Source organism: Eleutherodactylus coqui, chromosome 7 (assembly GCF_035609145.1).
Source record: "Eleutherodactylus coqui strain aEleCoq1 chromosome 7, aEleCoq1.hap1, whole genome shotgun sequence".
In the NCBI taxonomy this organism is placed as follows: Eukaryota; Metazoa; Chordata; class Amphibia; order Anura; family Eleutherodactylidae; genus Eleutherodactylus; species Eleutherodactylus coqui.
This window is the reverse complement of record NC_089843.1, coordinates 81035354-81059098: the sequence shown is the minus strand read 5'-3', so window position 1 is coordinate 81059098 and position 23745 is coordinate 81035354. Positions and strand designations below refer to the sequence as shown.

General features: G+C 44.6%; 1 protein-coding gene across 2 annotated transcripts in view; it reads right to left on the bottom strand.

Annotated features, from left to right (window-relative positions):
- RAB28 (RAB28, member RAS oncogene family) overlaps nucleotides 1-21646 on the bottom strand; it is a 110324-nt gene extending 88678 nt beyond the window's left edge. For both annotated transcript variants that reach the window (XM_066573272.1, XM_066573273.1), the window contains exons 1-2: nucleotides 21471-21646; nucleotides 1546-1642 (exon numbers count right to left, since the gene is read on the bottom strand). In XM_066573272.1, coding sequence (XP_066429369.1) covers nucleotides 1546-1642; nucleotides 21471-21545 — 172 coding nt within the window. In that variant the 5' untranslated portion in view covers nucleotides 21546-21646. The remainder of the gene's footprint in view (nucleotides 1-1545; nucleotides 1643-21470) is intronic.
- Nucleotides 21647-23745: the final 2099 nt, after the last annotated feature.

The following is a 23745-nucleotide window of genomic DNA, read 5'->3' as shown; positions in this document are numbered from 1 at the left end:
TGGATTACACAGACTGTAATATGTGTGAGGTCTTAGATAGCAGTTTGCCGATAGCCATTCCTCATGACCGCACATGTGTACTCACGTAAGGCCAATGGGAGAAGGTAACAAGCCACTGCCAGATTCCTTCGGTAGCAGCTTGTCTCCCTTGAGAACAAAGGATTGGGCATATTGAAATCAAGCATGCTCAATCCCTCATTTCCATGACATCTGCCATCTAGAAAGAGTTCGACACTGCCACATCCCGTAGGTAGTTAGCCGATCCTGCTGGAATTTGTTAAATTCATCTCAAGTGTATGGGCACCATTGGAGCAGAGTTGTTACATCACATGAATGTCTGCAGAGTGCAACTGAAGAAACCAAAAACATTGTAAAAGTCAGCTTGAGGGTTGTCTCATGCGAGCATTTGGCAATTGTGTACTACGTGCGCAGGTTTTGCACGTATAATACGCTATACCAATATCGCATAGGCTTCCATGTTGTCGCTTACCCGAATTGTGTATATTCCGTAAGTTAAAAAAAAACTCAGCATGTTCTATCATGGCGCGTATTGTGCGCACATACATGTCAAGATAGTACACAGTGATGGGTGGCCTGCAGCCCGTATGTACTGACATTGCATACTAGCTGCGTTCCGCTTGCTTATATCTTGCAACCCTGCCAGAAATGCTTGTGTGAGTCCGGCTTTACAAGTCGATAGAAAAAAAAAAAAAAAAAAGATGTTGCTAAATTAGTGCAAACATTATATAATATTTTATGCATATTTAAGCTAATATAGAAACAAAAATCTAGCAATATGCCAATGAGATATCGACTATGAGACAATCACATCTCCACCGTCTACTGGTCATCCTCAGAAAGGTGCTGGCACAGAATGTTGCCCTTACTGTGTGCGGTCTTCAACATCCTGCACAGCCTCGAAGCCATTCTGGCAATAAAATGGTTAACTAGCGTCAGCAATCCCCCTTTTTTCCATGCAATGTGCTGCAACTAGCATCTAAATGGTTCCTTTGCACCATGAACTGAAACATCTTGAATGCTCAAACTGTATTTTTATGAGCGTCTTGGGACACTAAATTTTAGTGGTCTATTAAATGCCAGCAATTTCATGCTGCCTTGCATAAAACAGCATTCACATATTAGGACTCGGTGGTTACATAGCTAGATTAGACTTTTTTAACACGTATAAGATTAGTCGTTTCCATTAATAACATTATGCTTTGTTTCTCAGGAATAACTTTTTTTGTTGCCCTTAAACTGATGTAGGTATTATTTTAAGAGAAAGTCGGGTATTGTGCAGAACGCGCAATCAAGTTCTTGTTCTGAAGGTTCTGATGGCTGCTACATAGAATAATACATGAAGAGTAACGCTACAGCAGTAAGTGAGGCCCGCCAAATGCGCTTACTTCACACGGTGTGGTAGGTACGGGAAGAAGTCAGTCCGGTGCCGGCTATTTGTTTTCGATGCAAGCAGTCTGAAGCTATGTGTCACCGGAGATCTCAGCAATAAGATGGTACTGGACCCGCAAACCAGAAACATCTTACCTGGCAAGGTTATCCTTTTCAGAAAGAAATCCAGCCCCACTGTTTGTTTGTACTGTTTTCCGAACGATTCCTGGGCAAACCGCGTGGCCAACGATGTCTAAAAGGAAATGGGCAAAATGTTCACATTGAAGCAGCTTGGGAGAGCGGGAGAAGAATGCACTTGTGTTTCTATGAAACAGTTTACAGCAAAGTCTCCTAAATCAGAGGGAGGTTATATTAGTAGTAATAACAGCAGTGGCAGTCAAAGGGTTACATGCAGTTACTCCATCACCTAGGGTCTGCAAACAAGCAATGTCTAAAAAGAAAGGTGGGAAATGTTCACATGTAAACAGCTTCATATAGAAGAGAAAAGGGATTTAGAGATAAGCCTGAGAACTCAGAGATGTAGTAGTGGTAATAGTAGCAAGAACAGAAGCAGTAGTAATTACTACGGTCATTACTACTACTACTTCTGTTAATACTACTCTCATTACTACTACTACTACTATTATTATTTACTACTACTACTGTCACTTTTACTATTCACATTACTACTACTGTCACTATTACTTCTCTCATTACTACTACTGTCACTATTACTTCTCTCATTACTACTACTATCACCATTACTATTTTCATTACTACTACTACTTCTATCACTATTAGTATTCTCATTCCTACTAATACTATTACTACTACTGCCATCACTATTCACATTATTACTATTACTGTCACTTTTACTATTCTCATTACTACTACTGTCATTATTGCTATTCGCATTACTACTACTGTCACTATTTTCATTACTACTACTACTATCACTATTCGTATTATTACTACTACCACTATTACTATATTCATTACTACTACTACTATCACTATTCGTATTATTACTACTACCACTATTACTATATTCATTACTACTACTACTATCACTATTCGTATTATTACTACTACCACTATTACTATATTCATTACTACTACTAGCACTATTACTATTCTCATTACTACTATTACTATTCACATAATTACTACGACTACTACTACTACTACTACTACTATCACTATACACATTACTACTACTACTGTCACTTTTACTATTCACATTACTACTACTGTCACTATTGCTATTCACATTACTATAGTAGGAACAACAATACACTACCCTACCACTTGAGAAAGGATCAAAAGTAGTATTAATTTCCATATGTTCCTACTTAGTGGTACCTTCTTGGGCCCTATTGACATCAGATACTCTCTGTAGCATACTTTCTACTAACAACAGATACACTTTAGCTGGTATTTCCCCTCCAATCATCCTGCAAACATCTGGCGGGTTCTCTCAAAGAAGATGTATTATTGGCCCATCCACAGTGGTCCAAGGAGCGTCATCATTGGACAGTTAAGCAATGGAAGATTGTTCTATGGAGTGACAAATCACACTACTCCATCTTCATATCAGAGGATGTATCTGGGCGTGGAGGATGCCTGGGGAATGCCTTTTGCCAGAGTGTGTTGGGCCAACACAGCAGACGTTCTGTTATGGTCTGTGGATGTTTTACATGGTATGGTCTCTGTCCGTTGGTTGTAATGACAGGAACCATGAACATGGAGTTGTACCCTGGCATTCTAGACAATCATGTGCTGCAGACTTTGTGACAATACTCTGGGAGCAGTCAGCAATAATTCCAACAAGACAATGCACCTTGTCACAAATCCACTGTTTTATGTTGGTTTGAGGATATGGATGTTCCACGACTGGCCTGCACAGAGTCCTGACCTGAACATCTTCAGGACAAACTAGAACAGTGTTCATCTTCTTTGAGAGAACTCGCCAGACATTTGCAAGATGAATTGAGGGAAATACCAGCTGAAGGGTATCAAACATTAGTAGAAAGTCTGCCAAGGAGACTATCTCATTAGGGCCAAGAGAGGCCCAACTAAGTATTAACATAGGGAAATAAAAACTACTTTTGATTCTTGCTCAGATGTCCAATTACTTTTGGTAGGATAGTGCAGTAGTAGTAGTAATAATAACAGAAGTACCGTGTTCCTCGAAATAAGACCCTGTCTTATATAAATTTTTGCCCCAAAAGAGATACAGGGTCTTGTTTTCGGGTGGTGTCTTATACTCACCTAGCAGTTGCCATTTGCGCTCGATGAACCAATCACAGCCACTTAATTATGTCATTCAATGAACGGCTGTGATTGGTTCATCAAGCGCCCACTCTGATTGTTTCAGGAGCACCGCCTGAGCCAATCAGAGCAATCCCTTACTGGAGGAGGGTATTCAAGCCCCATCACTAGCAAGAGATGCTTCGTCGGCATTGAGGATTACACGGAAGCCTGCCGAAGTGCCGCAGCCCAGCAGGAGGGACCTAGAGAGCACCTGCTAGGCGAGTATTGTATTTTTTTTCCCCCATGTAGTATCACTAGGGCTTTTTTCCGATGTAGGGCTTATATTTCAAGGCCCCTCCCCATCCCTAAAACACAGGGTAGGGCTTATTATCTGGATAGGGCTTATTTTGGGGGAAACATGGCAATAGTATTAACAGTAGTAATAGGAATAACAGCAATATAAGAAATGGGAATGTTATATTTAGAATCGTAATTTGTTAGCCAGTATCTACAAGCAAGTAAAAAGGAAAGGTGTAAAATGTTCACATTGCGCTTTTGGCCTCTGTTTAAACGTATATGCCAGGAAAACCTCCCAACACATACGTTGAATGGAGGCTATGCCAGATGCCGTATTAGCCTAAAGCTGATGGATACCGCTGTAGGACATCCGGCACAGCCATCCTTTTAATGGATACATATTGCGATCTTCTATAGCCTTTCACAACAGGTTTGTTAAATAGATAACATTTTAGCCTATGGGCGATAAATCCATTAAATGGATGCCTAACAGTTGTAGCCGTTACCTACAGACTAATAAGAGATGGCTAACACATGAGTTTTTTCACGATGGATTCATTAAGCCTATGGGTAATGAATGCCACTGTTAGGCAACCATTTAATGGATCCATCACCAATCGGCTATAACAGTATCCATTTAACGGATCTGTCGTAAAAACCTAAAGAGAATCTCAAGATATAACTGTCAAAAGGACGCTGAGTGCCATAAAGAGGTATCCATGATCTGTAGGTCAATAAGTATCCGTTTAATGAATACTTTTTTTCTTTGCCCAGGACTGTACAGGATGTAACAGTCATCTACTAAGGGATGCCATCCTGAAAAAAGATGGCATCCCTAATGGTTACCGGCCAGTAGGAGTTAAAAGAGAATATTATTTGGGACTGTCTGTTAATGGACCACTAAAGACACATTTAGCTTGTATATCAGGAGTGTCGCTCAACGTATGGGGAGCGGGGGGGGGGGGGGGGAGGGGTAAAGGTAGGTTTTTGAAACTATTTTGACTTAAGAACTTAAAGGGATGTAGCAGCATAAAAAGGAAGACCAGCAAGGGAGGTGGAAATAGTAGTATTACAGTTAGCTTCTATGTCAGCCTGTGTCTTCATTGCTAGAAACAAGTGCTTGTAACATAACTAGTGATGAGCAAACATTTGAAAAGTTCAGTTGGTTCAACGAATTTCAGCAAAAAGTTTGGTTCCGTCAGAATTCCGTCTTAATGACACTGTTAAAGAGCCATAAAGGCCATGTATAACCCTCTAAGGTCATGTAGGAGTAGAGCAAAGTACTTTTGAGCAGTTTTTAAAGTAAAGTTGAAGGAAGAAAAAGAAAGGAGGAAAGATGCAAAAAGGAATAACATTCTTTTTCCTTCGCCTTTTTGTGTCTTCTTCCAGTGGGTTTGGCCTAGACGAACTCACCGAACCGAAGTTTTAGCAAAGTTCGACCCGAAACAAAGTTTCACTAATTTGGTCCACTCAACACTTAACATAATCTAAAGTACAAGCAGAGCTCTACACGAAGCCTTCCTAGTAAAGTGTGAGCTGGATGCTCTGCGTCTGAGTCATGGTTGTGTAGTATTAGATCAGCGCACACCAGCAGAGAGGATACTGTGATGGGAACAGTGGTTTCCAGCATGCAGCACTAGTATCGCTTACGTATACAGTGATTATGATTAAAACCAAATGTCGAGAAAATCAACTTTCCAACAAATGTTCTGAAGGTCGTTCTGCGCCACACTTTATATTTTGCTTTCATGGTTTCCTTGGATTATTGGTACAAACATTGGCGACCAATCATAACATCTGCGAGTCTCTGTCCCCCTTTACTTCACAAACCAATATAGGAGTCAGCTTGTATTTTACATGATGGTGTTAAGGAAATTACAAAAATCCAAAAGTCAAGGAGAAAGTTTCTAAGCCTATCAACTACCTGGTAAAGAGGATAGAAAAATCATTGGTGAGCATATAGTCCAATTAAAAGGCCTAACGAACATGGCAAAACTGTGTGTACAGAGCATGTCCATGGACTCTGTGCAGCCCCGTACTATAGAGCCATTCCATAGGCCGCAGCTTCTCATCGGCATTGTATTACAGAGATATTCTCTCATTAGATACAGTATAGCATCAGAGTACACCGACTAAATTATATCAAACACGTACGCCAGGTTGGACTTGGTGTATATCTTTGTGTAGGCATATAGAGGTGCCAAGATGCGCCTAATATATGAAAAGGCGTGTGCCTCTTCGTAAATTAGGCATATCATGTGCTGGGGGAAATTGTGTTAAGACTGGAGTTTAAAATATCAATCTTAATAAACCTACCTTAATTATTACATTTTTAGATTACCGCCATAATTTGTGACAATTTTGGGTGTAAATTATAGTGAAATTAACGGGCAGTGAGTGTCCCGCCTCCTATTACCAAGCTCTGCCTTTTTCATATTTTAAACGAAAGTGTCAAAGACGATGGAAAGTCACAAAAAACGCAGAAAAAGTTTTAGCTTTTTTTCTGGAGTAAACAGTATTATGAATTCACTCCATACTATTTCACATGCTAAATACCAATATAATCCCATAAAACGATATTAAATGGCTCTAAGAAAAGAAATGTAATGACTGACCACAATGTATTCCAACTTGTGTTCTTTTACTACATACTGCCTGTGAATCTCCAGTGAAACAGAATATTCAGGCTCTCGGGCATGGAAAGTCTGTGGGGTATGATATTGACTATAAATGGGACACCAATAAGACATCTACTTATGACAAAGTGTCTATTTCAAAAACCACAAGAACAAGTTACAGATCTTCTAGGTAAGTAATAAGGATCAAGCTAAGCTCATGCTATAATCTGATTACCCAAAGCTTACAGGTAGACCTTGAAACTACGGCTTTCAGCGCTATGAAACAGAGTATGTTATAGGTACAGCATAAAGGGAAAGTAACTGCTGTAAAAGATACCCCGTTCTAGAAACCCTGGAAGCAGAACTTATCTGGTTATTACATAGCTGAAGCTAGAGAAGTTTGATGAACCTACAGAAAGTAGGGTGGTTTCACATCCGTGTCGGAACCTCCAGCCAGCAGTTCCATCGCAGATTCGGCTGCAAACACCAGAAGAAAATGCTCTGCATGCAGCACTTTTTCTTCCGTCCCAAAACCGGGCAGCTGGGTGGAAAGCAGGCGGACCATAATAGTGAATGGGGTCTGCCTGGCACTGTTCGGTTCTTGCGGTGTGAAAGCACAGGAGTAACAATGGCTGGGGCATGGGGAATGGTTGTCCCATGTAATGGTACCTTTAAATATGCGACCACATTTATTTAGTAATCAATGCAAAAATCCAGGTAACTCTAAAGGGTTCACTTACTTTTTCTTTCAAATATACAGAATAGCTGGCACTAGAGAGATAGAGTTTTCCTTCTTCTAGAATTTACATAGATGTAGAGTGTAATGTGCATACGAGCCTACCAACAATCACAGCGTAAGTGGGAAAACAGCAAACATAACTGATTAGGTTACACAACAATTAGAAGCTAAATAGATGAAAAAGGTACCATTAAGATGAGATTTGGATTAGAAGTATTGGAAATATCAAGCTGGCTTCACATCTGCGTCAAGACCTCCGGCCAGAGGTTCCGTCTCAGATTCAGCTTGAAATACCGAGAGAGAAAAAAGTGCAAAACGCAGTGCTTTTTCTTCCGTCCTAAATATGCGTAGCTGGGTGAAAAGCAGACAGACCCCCATTATAGTCAGTGGGGTCCACCGACGCTGTTCGGTCCCGTTCAGAGACAGAACTGTTCGGCCGCGGGGATTCCCCTTTCCTGCTCACTGATGGAACAACCTTTAGGCTGCTTTCACACGGCCAAGAAACTTGCATGAGATTGTACGTTGTGAGATGCGCGAATATGAACCCCATGCTTTTAAATGAAGTCATATACACAAGCAATGTTAAAATCGGTGCATGTCCTATCTTTTTGTGTTCCTCGGAACCCATCACCCATTGATTTCAATGGGACCTTTAATGAATCACATGGCTCTTCCATGCGAGTGCGATATGAGGTTTCCCATTCCAAAACATTGGAAATACTTCCGATCGTCTATTGCGCAAGAGGATCGAAATTTCACAGCTGCGAAGAGTTTTTGCCTGAAAATCCGAGTGTAAAACACAGATTTCTCAGTCCAATATCGCACTCGCCCGTGTGTAGGTAGCCTTAGAAAACCTCTAAATCAAAAGGATTCTCTGGGCAAAGAGCGACAAAAAAAACATCGCCTCTGCCGAGGTCATGTTTTTCAATGGTGCTATTGGTATAACCACATTTAAGAAGCAGACATTAGAAAATCATATGGTCAAAATTGTATGACCCTAGGTAAAAAACAAAGTTCTAGGGTGGCAGATTGGCCCATCTCAGGCCAAAACATAGGTTATCAGAAAGTTATAAATGGAATGAGCCATTTTAAAAAGTTCTGGTCCACTAGGGCTTTAAAAGGGTTTTCCAGAAAAATAATATTAATGACATTCTCAGCATAGGTCATCAATGGTTGAACGGCTTATGCCCATCCTTCTGGGCCCTGGTCAGTCAGCAAATTGGGTGCTTGCTGTCAACGTTGTTATACATAAGGGTACGGAGTGGAAGGTGCTGCTCCAACCCCTGTGTTGTGGCTGGCACTTGCAACTACAGGCACAGTTAAAATCAATAGGAGCAGCAACATGCGCTCTGTAGCCCAGTGTGGAGCAGTGCTGGTAGTGAGCATCTGATCAGCTGATCGCCCAAGGACCCGAGAGACCAAACCAAGCCTATCAACTGCTTCCCTGGCAAAACCCCTTTTGATCATAGCGATAAGCCAGACCAGTGTCCTTGATAAGCAAAAAGAATTCTTCTAAATTAGAATGTAAAAGTATTTACTAAAGTTTCCACCTGCAGGCACAGAATTCGACTAATGTTTTTTGGCAAGGTGTAGATTGTTGGGTATACGTACACCAAGCCATGTTCTCTTGAAAACACAGCTAATACTTTGATTGGCATAGGTTTCTCTGAATTTACTTTACATTTTACAGCACAAACTTTTTGGTTATTCCACTAATATCAGACTTATTTTTGTAATAATGTCGGTATTTTCTCAAATGCAATATATTCCCCGAGCGCAGGATTAAGAAGGCAGAGTTATGAGTCTCAAAGTAGAAGTCTACCTTGTCCGCGGTTTTAATTAAACCACAAATCAGATCACAAATGGTTGAGTTTGCTCATATAATATCAAATTTGCAGGATTAAAATGCTGGAAACTACAGTTATCATCCATTAGAGGATCATAAAACCACGAGGGTCTTTGACCATGATTAACAGTGAGTGAAGGGTAAACCTCTCCCTTCTTTGTCAATGAAGCAGACCGTGACTAAGTTGTAAGATGCAAGGCACTAAATTACAGTACAACTTGAAATGTTTTCTGTATGCAAAACCAATGCCAAGACCCAGAACTTCCGGAGTACCGCGTGTTCCCAAAAGTGGACATACAATAAGAGCACGGGAAGTGTTGAGTTGTGGGCTTCGTGAGACTAGTCATGGGATGGGACTTGAGATTGGGACGATGTTACAACAACTGTACAGTACAATGACCAAGATTCATTATTCATGAGCCATGTAGAGTGAAGCCAGGAGCATTTGGGGGAAATTCTATGGTTTCTTCAGTCACCCTTAAAGGGGTTTTGCCACTTTTTACCAATCCTAAGAATCGGTCATCAATTGCAAATTGTGATCTGCCGCTTAAAATCCCCGCTGATTAGTAGATCCTTCAACCCACTGTCCATGCATTGGGGTCAAACGTCTGTATTGGTAATCAGGGCCAGAAGTGTAAGAGGCAGCTTTGTTCCCATTGAAATCAATAGATCAAATAATGATCCTACAACATTGATAGTCCTCGTCTCCTTAACCTTTTGCAATCCAAATTTGGATTCAGGGTTTCCTAGGGGGCTTTCTCTTTCTGCCATTATACAATGGCGCCATCTGCTGGCTAGAGCCAATACTGCAGTATGTGAGATGCTGGAGAGGCCCCAAACACAAAGCGGCCGGCAATATATAGTAAGAATACCCTGCTGGACATCTTCTGACATCGGCGCTGCACAGGCTTCAATCAGAATGTAGGAATACGTCAGACAGTGGATTGGAAAGAGTTAACCCTTTCCAATCCATTTATTTTTTCTCACCCATTCTCCCCAGCTCCAAATAAATTGGAGCTGGGGAGAATGGGTGAGAAAAAATACATTTCCCTGCACCCTCCTGAACTGACAGAGTTCAGGAGGGTGCAGGTGCTCACTGCACCGTGGGGGATCCTGCTTACCTGTGCGGTGTCTTCCACATTCTCCTTCTGCCTCCCGGCTCGGCGATCATGTGACCACTGGGGTCAGGTGGCATCCAGTGGTCACATGATCCCCGAGCCCGGAGACAGAAGGGAGAATGTGGAAGACACCGGACAGGTAAGCAGGTTCCCCCACGGTGCAGGCTCCCGGCTCGGCGTTCATGTGACAGCTGGGGGTCTGGTGACACCGGCGGTCACATGATCACCGGCCGGAATCTCTATGCATTGCATAGCGCTAATTGAGCGCTATGTAATGTGTAAAGGAGGAGGCAGAAAGGGTTAAAAACCCTTTCTGCCTTCTCCTCGGGGGTCCTCGATGAGGACCAGTGCAGAAGTGTATCTGCACCCGATGTGTCTGACGATCGGGTGCAGATCAACTCAGGCACTGCAGTGTCGGGCCTGCCCCGACATCGGAGCTGTGGAGGGAAATTATGATGTCGGGGCAGGCCCGACATTGGACTGGAAAGGGTTAAACGTCGTTTTGATTCGCTGAAAGGAAGCATAGCTCTTGAACACGGCGAGGAACTGAGCCGCTTTGCCCATTAGAAAGTTGCAGAATTTTTCATTATATGGCGATTCAGCTTTATTTACCTAAGCTTGGACAACTTCTGTAACTTTGCACTTACTTTCTACAGTTTGTTATGGCCGCTGCTAACAGAAAGCTGTGCGTTGAGCGTCAGAAAATTATTTTAATTTAACAAAGCAATAAATTGGTGTGAAATAACTCTCTTCAACTTCTGTACAAATGAGCTTTTCTTCTTTTTTTATTTGTCTCACGGGGAAGACTGCCAAATTCTTCAAGGAGATTATCATGGAAAATGGCGAATGGCGAAATTGTCATCGGCTCTTGTGAAGTCACTAGATCTGAGAATAGGTTTACCAGGTTGCCAAAGGAAAATGTACAGTTTGCAGGGTGTAAAATCAAAGACCAGGAGCCAAATGTTTTCAAGGTCTTCTTTTCCATGGTGAGACGTTCTGCTGTGTGTATGCGGATTGTTTTACAGAATTCCCAGTGATTTCCAAAAAACATAACCTCTGACATCCAGCAACAAAGGCATTCATCGTTCAATACATATTTTAGAGCAAAAAAGTTAGAGAACTTACAATTTGTTTTCTATTTCTCTTCTGCGCTATTAAAAGAGACATCCCATATTGAGCCTTGCGTGCAGCCGGAGAGGTCTTCACTTGCCCATTAGGAGCCTTATGGCAAGTGGTCACATGACATTGGTTTAGTCAATCTAATGAAGTGTAGAGCACTGTAGACGCTCCTATATATGCAAGTGGTCATGAAGCTATATAAAAAGATTTCGTTTCTCACCTCCATCAGAGCCATATACGAGGAATATTAACCGACGTAACATACATCGACTTTATACATCAGCCATTGACTCCCATTGGAAAAAATAAAATAAAGGATGCAGCGCAGTTTTTATAACAGTGCCCATCTGTATGAGTAAATGGCAATATACTACGCTTTTCTTATAGAGTAAAAAGCAAAGTGATGCCGCTGTATACCAACCCAACCTGTCACTGAGCTCCTATGAATACACTCATGTGTGTCGGGAGCTTTCCCACCACATGTGTTGAACATGACGTAAAAAGGAGGAGATGTGAACAGAAACTTAGAAGAACAAAGAGAGGGAATATCAGTCTTTTTTTCTATTTCTTTCTTAAACCAGTTGATTAAACAAATTATATACCAAACCTTACATACCTTTTCCACTTGACAATACAAGCCTAAAAAGGATTGTCCGGGATAAAGCCATTTTGTTAAAATATACAATTCCCCCATGGCAAAAAAAAACTACCCAAAAAAACAGAACTCAACTTTACCTCTCCCGGTTCCCCACATGTCCCGACCCCCCCCCTTCTCCCCATTGGCAACTCAGAATCCCACTGGGACGTATTGTTTACAATCAGCAGCAGCCTGTGAAAAGGATGTCACAGGCTGCTGCAGCCAATCACAGAGCTTCAGCAAGTGAGTGCTGACCTCTGTGATTGTCTGCAGCAGCCTGTGATGTCCCATACACAGGCTGCTGTAACCTATAAATAATACATCCCAGCAGGACCCAGAGCTTCCCACAGGGGACACAAGAGGAGCCACGGGAGCTGAATATAAGCACTTCCTGTTTTTTTGCCATGGGGGACCCGTTTTTACAAAACTCCTTTGTAGGGGTGTCCTGTGGTACTTATTTTATTTTCCTACAGGCTGTCAAAGGTGTAAAATAATAAATGGTGCTGTACTCAGGTCGGAGATAGAGTTAATCTATTCAGGGACCTTCAGGACCCACATTTCCATAATCGGTCCCAATGGTCGGACACGCACCAATCAGATAGCTATCCTTCACTCCGTGGGATAAGGGATAATTTCATTTTGTAGGATAAATTCGGGGTTGTATAGCATTCAGAAACGGCACCACATCTATCTATGACATGTTTCTTGTATTGCATCTCATCCCCATTTAAAGTAATTCTGTCATCAGGTTTATGCTGCCCAAACCACGGGCATGAACCTGCAAAAAGGATGCCTATTGCCCCTGAGGATGTTTTATTCTATAATGCTACAGGGTTCCAGAACAAATACACTTTGAAGTTTGTCTCGGAGCTGAGCCCCAAGTAGTGGACACACTAGTTGCCCCCACCCGCAACATTAAAGGGGTTGTCCCGCGCCGAAACGGGTTTTTTTTTTTTTCAACCCCCCCCCCGTTCGGCGCGAGACAACCCCGATGCAGGGAGGTAAAGAAAGCTCACCGGAGCGCTTACCTGAATCCCCGCGCTCCGGTGACTTCTCTACTCACCGCTGAAGATGGCCTCTTCCTCCGTGGACCGCAGCTCTTCTGTGCGGTCCACTGCCGATTCCAGCCTCCTGATTGGCTGGAATCGGCACGTGACGGGGCGGAGCTACACGGAGCTACACGGAGCCCCATAGAAGACTGCAGAAGACCCGGACTGCGCAAGCGCGGCTAATTTGGCCATCGGAGGGCGAAAATTAGTCGGCACCATGGAGACGAGGACGCCAGCAACGGAACAGGTAAGTATAAAACTTTTTATAACTTCTGCATGGCTCATAATTAATGCACAATGTACATTACAAAGTGCATTATTATGGCCATGCAGAAGTGTACAGACCCACTTGCTGCCTCGGGACAACCCCTTTAACACCAACGACTCTCTCCCCTTTTCTGATTAGGGAGAGAGCTGTCAGTCTACAAGCTACGGGCAGGGAGAAGTCAGCATGTCCTGCCCCTGTGACTTAGGACTTAGCTCAGAGTCAAACCTTAAAGTGTATATTGCGAAACACCACAGCATTTCAGAACAAAACATCCACGTGGGCACAGAGCACCCCTGTTCCAGGTTCCTGCTGCCGGTGGTTCAGACAGCATGAACCCGTTCACAGACTCCCTTTAAGTAAATGTGGCTGAGCTGTAATACTAGACAAGGTCCAGAGAACTGTTGGAACCATTTTTGGAATACAAGCAAAACCTTTTCTTCTAATCCAAGACAACCCATTTAAGGTTCAGATGATTTGTTTCCAAGCTTACTACATTCCAACAGCCATAACTTTTTATTTTTACACGGACTTAATAGCAGGAGGCCTTGTTCTCTGAAGGAAAGATCATAATTTTTCTACTTTTTTATTGTGCTTATTTTATTTCTTTTTTGCAAATTTTTGCATTTTTTATATCTTCCTATATCAGTGAAAGGAAAGTTGGCAATTTCATATATGTCGGAGTTGTATGAGCAACAGAATATACTTAAACTTTAGTTTATTTTCTAGAATTTGCTTTTTCATTTTTTAGAACTATAACGTTCCATATGGGTTTTCTGTACAGGCATATTTTCAAGCATAGCCTAATAGCTATTATCACAGGGCAATCCTTGCATAAGCCCTGAGCTGCCCCTAGAGAGCCATGAATCCTGGCAATCCCAATGCCTGGGTTAACTCACAACCTACAAAGTTAGCCCTCCATGGTATGCCTGTGCCATTCCCAGAACTTAAAAGTATGTCATCTGGGGTGCAGGCATAAAAAAAGTTAATGAAAAACAAAATTTTATGAAACCGTGATTAAAGATGTGAGAAAAGTCCGATTGTAAGGTATCAAGTAGATGGAACCCACAAGCATCCCAAGAATGGGACAATTGCCATATCAATCAGGCTTGGAAAGTCAATCTCTGAAGAAGAGAACAGAGCTGCTGCCACTCTGGGGTTTCCATAATGGTCAGTCATTTTGCTGAAGATTGAAGGTCCATACATGACCTCCTTTATATGAATGTTTGGCCCTAGGAATGGTGGACAGTTAAATATCATATGAAAAATCTCAGAGATATTGCAGCTGCTTGAATACAAGTGTTATCCTGGTGTAATTGGCAAAGTCTGACTACAGCCTTCTGTAGTAAATCTGGCGGAATAAATCATGTAAGACACTACCTACACCATGCTGATGACAGTACTTAAGGTCCTTTTGAATAACAGGTTTTAAACACTCAGCACCATCAGAAAAGACTCTGAAGAATTATGGGAGGAAATCAAATCCATCACGCGGAATACAGCTGAACATATCATCCCTTTCAAAAAAATCTGCAAAACGACCACAATGGCTATTGGATGAATCCCTCAGAATCACCAACAAGCACCGAGCAGCTACAGCAGTGGGCACCATCGCTGAATTCAGACAGCTAAATGCGGAATTTCAAAGAGGAGTCAAACAAGACAAGGAGCGAAACTGGAATAACCAATGCACAAAACTGGAAGAAGCAAACCAGCAAGGCCACTCCCGAGCTCTCTTCACCCATGTTAAACAGACCCAGGCCCCGTTCACATCACGCAAGGCAGCAACCATCAAAGACCCAGATGGCAAATTACTACAAGAAGATCAAATCAAGCATAGGTGACGAGAATATACAGCAGAGCTGTATGCAGGCGATCAGACAGACAACCCGTTGGATCCCATACAACAAGTAGGACAAGAACTGGGCATTCTGGAGGTAGAAGTCACATGGGCCCTGAAACAACTGCAAACAGGAAAGCTCCGGGCATTAATCACATACCAGCCGAACTGCTCAAACCAGTGTCAGTCAACCGACCTATGTGAAAAGATCTGGAGCTCCAAATCGTGACCCAAAGGTTGGACAAGATCGGTCTTCGTCACACTTCCAAAAAAAGGTGATGCTCAAGAATGTTCCAATTACCGCCCATCGCCCTCATACCTCACGCAAGCAACATTCTTTTAAAGATCATACAAAAACATATTATGATAATTGTTGAACAAGAACTGCCGGACGTCTAAGCTGGTTTCTGCAAAGGACATGGCATCAGAGACCAAATCGCGAACCTGCACTGGGTCATGAAGACGACCCGGGAGTATCAAAAGAACAGGTACATGTCTTTTGTCGACTACAGCAAAGCTTTTGATTGTGTCGAATATGACAAGCTTTGGAAGTGTCTGAAGCAAATGGGCATCCCAGAACATATTGAACAGCTGATAAGGTCGCTTCACAACAACCAAGAAGCAACAGTCAGGACAGCTTATGGAAACACGGGTTGGTTCGGAATGGAGAAAGGTGTACAGCAAGGCTGTATGGCGTACAGCAAGGCTGCATTCTATCACCAGTGCTTTTCAATCTGTACGCAGAAACGATCATGAGGCGATGCAATCTGGACGAATTAGAAATCGGAGTCAAAATCAGTGGCAGAAATGTCAACAACCTCCGATATGCAGATGACGCCACCCTGCTTGCAGAAAGTGAAAGGGACCTGGAATACCTTATACAACGAGTGCAAAAGGAAAGCAAATGCATGGGACTGGACCTCAACAGCGAGAAAACGAAAGTCATGACCACGGTAGGCAACAGTACAGTGAACATCAAAATTAACAACAAAGAAGTCAAGTAGGTCCAAGATTTCATCTTCCTTGGATCCAAAAATCGATTGCAACGGGCAATCTGGACCTGAGATCAAGAGATGGATTACACTTGGTAGGTATGCAATCCAAGTAATGGAAAAGATCTGGAAAAGCAAGAATATTAGCATTGCAACAAAAACCAGACTGATCAATGCAATCGTCTTTGCCATAACAACGTATTGTTGTGAAAGCTGGACGCTCAGGAAGACGGACAGAAGGAAAATTGTTGCGTTTGAACTCTGGTGCTGGAGGAGAATGCAACAGATACCTTGGACTGCCATGACAACAAACAATGTAGTGTTAGATCACGTCAAACCGAAAATATCACTAGAGGGCAAAATCATCAAACCGCGGCTCTCTTGCGCGCTAACTCACTGGAAACAGTACTGATGCTTGGCAAAGTCAGTGGAAAGAGAAGACAGCAAAAAACAAGATGGCTAGATACAATCAATGCCACCACTAACATGTCAATTGCCGAACCGAAAGAAGTCGTGAAAGATAGGAATGCATGGAGAATGTTGATCCATAAAGTGCCCAAAGGTTGGATGCGACTGAACAAATAATAATCGGGGCCCTTTAATATGGAATGATAGTTCAAATGTAAGTGAAATCTCTTGGATGGCATCGTAGAGGCGTCTAGTGGTCAACAAGCTCTACACAAGCAGAAGAATAGGTCACTACATACAAGGAGTCTCTGAGAACCTTTTTATGGGCCAAGGGGGGCGGACCACTTTTAGGGCCTCCGGTGACAACACCGTTCATCTAATCACCCCACAACTTTAGTCATTTATATATCTGCAATGTAACTACATGCCGAGTTTTGCCGCAAAACAACTCTTTCCATGTGTGCTTTTTTTTTTTTAAGACACAGTGTTTTTTATACTCTGGGGGGGGAGGGGGCAAACATTTGTGTGCATTAGTTTAAAACTTTCCCCCATGATATGAACACCATGAAACACTGATCCAGTGAAGCACACTGCTGTCTGCAGAGACCGTCATGTAACCTCCCTTTATATTAATATATTATGTGCAGAGGACACGCTTCCCATCAAATGTTAATATCCCAGCTCAGCTTTCATGGCTTCAGTGGCCCCACCAAAACTTTTTTACAATGTTTTTCTGCACAAATCCATAGAAAAATCATTTAAGCTATCAAAAGAAAACTTACTTTGCTTTCTTGAGAGACGGTTTGCAAATATTTTTGCTCCGTGTCACCAATTTCTTGCAGATATTTGCTAAACTGCGGCAGACAGATCCACCGTACCCCATTGTACACGGCCTAAAACAGACTCGGTCTCCTACTTTTATCCCTGTGAACCAAGCTTATGGGCTAAAAGTAGGCGACTGCCTGAGTCCGGAGATGTTATACTTACCTCCCCGTCATTTCCCTGGTGTGAGCACTGAAAGCCGCCATTGAATAGATTAAGCGGCGCTGCTAAGTAGCCCACCAATTATAAAATTAGAATTGGCGGACTACTTAAGGCAATGCACTGAGCGGCAGCTTTCAGCGGTGACACGGAGGGGAACAACGAGGGAGGTAAGTACAAAACTTATATCCCCGGACTCAGCAGGTCACCTATTTTCAGCCCATAAGCTTAGCTTATGGGGCTAAAAACAGGGGACAAATTCCCTTTAACTCCTTCACACTACATGACATGCATGCAAGGTCCTGCAGGTTCAGGGTATGTATATAGCGGGATCGCGGGTTGATCCCACTCCATACAATGCAGGTGCCGGCTGTTACTTACAGCCAACACCCGCATGCAACAGCTCCGATGAACACCAAACACAAAACGAAGGCATCGATATTAGACTGGTCATAGTCTAGGTTCCATCGCCAACAAGCTGTTTGAAGGGGCGGCAGCATTTACCTTCTTCATCAGTCAGAGCGCCATACTTTTATAAGCAGCCGTATCTGGTACTATATATAGTAGGAAGGACTGGACAGCCATATCAGGGACCCCAACTACTAAAAGCATGGAGTTGTGCGTAGGAAACAATGAGCGCACAGTGCCGGAGCACCGCGGCCTCATCTAATAGCCGATTGGGGATATTGCTGAGAGTCAGACCCCTACAGATCTTATGTTCATGGCTACCGTAAGGACCAAGACATTAACGGGGTATTCCCATCTAAAACCGACCCCCTGGGCCTGGACAAACAAAGATGGCCGCACCAGCTTCACTGTATATTAGTATGCATCATTAGATTAGTTTAACCTGCTTTGATTGGCCGGTGCTGTCCACATGACCAGTGCTGGCCAGTCATATCAGCATGTAGTGTCTTAGACTACCAACACATACTATGTGCATTGTGCCTCAGGTAGTCAGAAGCGGTGCAGCCAGCTTAGTTTGTCCAGGCCCGGAGGGTAGTTTGTACCATCTGGCACATCCGCAAGCATTGCCATGTGTCTGATAGATGTTGGTCTCCTTCTAGGACCAAGAGAATGGGGGTCCTCGGATCCTGGGCTTCTGCACCCTCCCTCTCCAATAAAGCTGATGCGAGTTACAGACAGACAAGGACGCAGTAAAGTCTACAGATAATGCAGCGGCTGGGAACTGGGATCATCAACACCCGCTCCTCGGTGGGGACGGGTCACACGACTAGTCAGTCTTAGTTTGCTCCAAACCATCTAATATATCAAATTAAGCAACTCTGAGCATGATCTTAACCCCTTCACCAAACGGGTGCAGGGTTTGTATGACGTGGGATCGGGAGCGGATCCCGCTGCATACATGGCAGGTCCCGGCTGTCAGAGACAGCCAACTCCCGACCGCAGTAGCCACTGATCGTGGCGGTTAACCTTTTAAATGCTGCTATCTGAATGCGATTGCGAGGTTCCATTTGGTTGTCAGGGCAGCCCAGGGCTTTCTGAAGGCCCCCAGAGCTGCCAGGAATGATCGCCTATCAAGATACGTTATGATACAATACTACAGTATTACATTAGACTGTTTATTTCCACAGTAAATACCTTCCATAACACGCGATTGAAAAACGCTTTTTCCTGCACAGGAGCAGAAAGTAATTGCGATTTTCCGCTTGCGGAGAAAAAAAAACAACCAAACGCAGCATGTTCCATTTTCAAGCGGATTCCACGCAAACGGCTTCCATTGAAGTCAATGTAAGCCGTCTAAATCCAGGTAACGGATTCTGAGTCATCTGCTAGCGACAGCATGGGAAAATCTGTACTGCGCTGTGCGGAAAAAGAAGAATGACAGGTACGCGGGATCACCGGCCGGGCACAGGGTCAGATACCGGTGTGGGCTCCGGCATGCAGAATCCAAGCGGTCGTGTGCAATGATTTACAGATGTGTTCTTTTTCCAGCGGTATGATGCAGCGTTTCACGCATCTTCTCGCGTACTACCTGGGCGATTGTGTCCCCCCCCCCCCCATTGAATTCTATGGGGACCTTTGGTGCACAAATCTACGGAAAAATAAAACTTGTTCTATTTTTTTTGCGCAATAGAAAATATTGCCATGTGAACGATCCCATTGATATCAGTGGGTTCTATCCTCTGTGTATTGCGCACGCAAAAAAGCCCATGAGAAGCCGGCCGAAATGTCATCCATAAATTGTGGAAAAAATAATAACCTGCAGTGCGGATGTCAAATTGCCAACATGTTAATTAATACTGCCGATTTTTGCTGCGGGAGATATTCTGCGCATGCTACAAATGAGCCAGTCATTCTCAACCCCTGTTTAAAAAAAAAAAAAGGGAAGCAGGAGCCGAATGACATGCCTTGATGATCGGCGTCCGTTACATCAGGCTGAGGATTGGCCCATCAAAAGGGCCTTAAAGGGGTTGTCCACACAGATATTTTTTTTTAAATGGCTGTAACTGTGTTTGCTCCCCGGAGATCCAGCACCGCAGCTGCTGGGTTCTTCCCTGTCTTTTTTCATGACCGGCTACCACCTGACAGCCAATCAAAGACTGCAACAGTCACATGCTGTTCCTATGGCTTTACCGCTAGGTGCTTGGAGCTATGACATTAGGGGAGTGGCACATAACCACTGCAGCCTCTGATTGGCTACAGCAGTCAGGTGGTGGCCATTCATAAATAAAAAACCGGGACAACCGCTAGAGCTGCAGCGCTGGACCACCAGGTGAGCGAGTAAGCATGCCAGTATGGCTGATCTTTATTTTTTTAATACATTTGCAGCAATATTTAAAAGCTTGCCCATATCTGAATAATCCCTTTAGGGCACCGTGTGGCACTGCAACTCAGGCACTGTACAGAATATCATGTCATGCCAGGGCACAGAGTATGTGACTGAAGCTGCTGGGCACAGCATATGCCAAGGACAGTACTAAGCAGAGTATGCGGAAAACCATATTGGGCACAGAGTACAAGGAGGATGGCGCTGGGCACAGTGTGCTTCACAGATGCTCCTTGGCACAGCATATAGGGAAGGTGATACCGGGCACCGTCTGAGGAACAGAGTATGTGACTGAAGCTGCTGGGCAGAGCATATACCAAGTTCTGGGTATAGTATGAGGAAAATCATACTGGGCACAGAGTACACAGAGGATGGCACTGGGCACAATGTATGTGAAAAATGTTAGGGCACAGTGTACTTCACAGATGCTCCTTGGCACAGCATATAGGGAGGGTGATACAGGGCACAGTCCTGGAAAAAAGGTATGTGAGAGATAATACCGCATTAAATGTATGCCAAGGATGGTCCTGGAATGTGAATGGCAATGCTGGGCACAAAGTTAATTGGGGACGGCTCTGGGCTCAGTGTATGAGGGAGACTATACGGCACCCAGTGTGTGCCAGGGAAGATGGTACTGGGCACAGTGTATGAGGAAGACTATAGTGCACCCAGTGTGTGCAGGGAAGATGGCACTGGGCACAGTGTATGAGGGAGACCATGCAGCACCCAGTGTGTGCCAAGGACAGTTCTGGGCACCGTATAGTTGGAAGATGGTACTGGACACAGCTTCACTGCCCAGTGATTACTAAATAGGGTCTCAGTGCACATGGAGTATATGTTGTGGCCTGATGTACAGGACTAGGGTGGCAGTGGGTATATGGGTAGTGGCCTGGGGTGGCATTGAGTATGTGGGTAGTGGCATTGGGTATGTGGGTAATGGCCTTGGTGGCACTGGGTATGTGGGCAGTGGCCTGGGGTGGCACTGGGTATGTGGGCAGTGGCCTGGGGTGGCACTGGGTATGTGGGCAGTGGCCTGGGGTGGCACTGGGTATGTGGGCAGTGGCAGCACTGGGTATATGGGTAGTGGTGGACACAGTGATACCTGTACATATGGAGGCTGATACTGACCTTCCCACAGGCTCCATCCCCTATGATGACTATTTTGAGCTGCCGGTCCTGGCTCTCCTCCTCGGAGTCAGACATGTCTCTCCTTCCTCTCTCCGCCGCTGCAGGATTATGACCCCGGATTTACAGCAGCGCTAAGCAACCGGACGCCATGTTCACTGGGAGCTTGTCACTGGCTACGGCTCCGGCACATACCATCTCCGATCTGGGGGGTGACAGAACAGACGGCAAGAGAGAGGGGAACTATTATGGGCCCTGACCGTTACACACAGCATGTAACGTTATACAAACGCTTATCTCCCTCTCGTCTTCTCATACAGGATTATGTAGTTGTGATCGTAAGGGCGTGAAGCGGCCGTGAATCAGATAGCACCCCTGTGATAGACGAAGTGGTTCAGTCCAGTAAGTGACGCTGCTTGGTTACTAAGGTGAGTGAGGGAGGACAGGATGCGGGCACAGCGGGCACAGGGGGCACGGGGGGGGGGGCACAGCAGCTGGTACCACACCATGTGTGGAGGTACACTGAGGCTTCCTTCACACATGGGAGGACATGGAATCCTGCCGGGCCCAACTTTACTGGCACTAAAAAAAGGCGCACATTTTTACAATACTTGGACAAAAAAATGTGACTTTTTGCCCCATTTTCCACCGTTATTGTCACTGTTCAAAAAGCGAATAAGTCTTTCATGGACGGCGTTGTGCGATTCGCAGCCGGAAACGTTTACAATAATTTACGTCAGAAACTGGTAAATTACAGCGCAAGTCTACTAGATCGTAGGCCGGTTTTACACGGTCATAAGCGCAATTGTGTGCGCCTCAGTGCAACGTATTTACGTACTGAACGAGGCCTTTTTGCGCACATCAGCATATTTTACTGTACTTTTTGCACCCACAAGGCGTGTTCATTTGCATACGGCAAAAAACGCTCCAATTAAAATGGCTGATGAGTTCCAGATGTGTTCTTTTTCCAGCGCAATTGCGCAGTGTATCTCGCATCTCCTTGCACACGGCACGCCACCATTGACTTCTATAGGGACCGTATTCAATTTTTTTTTTAGTGCGACCAAAGTGCACGCGCAAAATACGTAAATGAGAATGAAGCCATTGAAAACAATGGGTCCTGTTCTCTGAGATTTGTGCACACAAATGCACCCGTGTGAAGCGGCCTCGGGGTACTTTTAGACTGGTCGACTGGGGGGCGCTGAAGTGCCGGCAGCCATCCCAGCGATTAGCACTTCTCTACTTTCACGCGGGGGTGATAGTCATTCAGCGAATGGAGGAAGGCGAAGCGCACCAGAGACCGCTTCAGGTCATCCGCCTCCGTAGGCCTTAGGCTGGGTTCACACAGGGCGGATTTGCCGCGGAAATTTCACGTGGAATTTCGCCGCGGCAAATCCGCCTGCAGCCGCTAATCTCGGGATTGGACAACCATGTGGACGCGTTTCTCAGAAATCTCGTCCACACGGGACGGCCAATCCGCTGCGGTAAGTCAGGCTGGAACCTCGGCTGCGGCGACCGCAGCCGCGGCTTCAGAAGATGCAGCATGTCTATCTTTTCTTTCCACTGCGGCCGCGCTCTCCTCTATGGGAACGCCGGCCGCAGCGGAAGAGCGAGCGGCCGGGCCGCTTTAAAGCCGCCGCGGGTTTTTCCGCGGCGGTTCTCCCGGCGGAAATCTTGCGGTTTTTGCTGCGGCCAAACCGCGTGATTTCCTCCGGGAATACGCCCCATGTGACCCCAGCCTTAATGTCCGACTGCCTGCTTACACTGAGGTCGCTCATTAGTCGCTGCCTTTCAGTGATTTCTTGCTTAGTACGCTGTCAGGTTCCATTTTTAAACAGAACGGCTGTCAGGTTCAAAATCATTTGTTGCGCAATACTTCAGTCGAGAGTTGGCCCGTGTAAAATACCCATGTAGCTGTCGAAAATGTCCCTTTCTGCTGGATAGCTTGGGATGTGCTAAAATCATTAAGAAGCTTATGCTCCTTAGGCTGGCTGCACACGACCAGGTCGGTTTCGGGGTCCCACAGCGGAATCCAACCCTGTGCCGACTGGTGACCATGCGTACCTGTCCGGAATCTTCGTAATCTGTACAGTGGATGGTCTGGCTGGTGCACAATGATGATTGCTGAAGGGCTGCGGGTCGGATGGCTTCCTTTGACTTCAATGGAAGCCTTCCACACGGAATACGCCTACATATCTGCTGACATATCAGTGTCTTTCTGGTAAACAGGGAACGTGAATACCCCGCCTCCAGCAAAGCGAGCGCTGTGATTGGATCG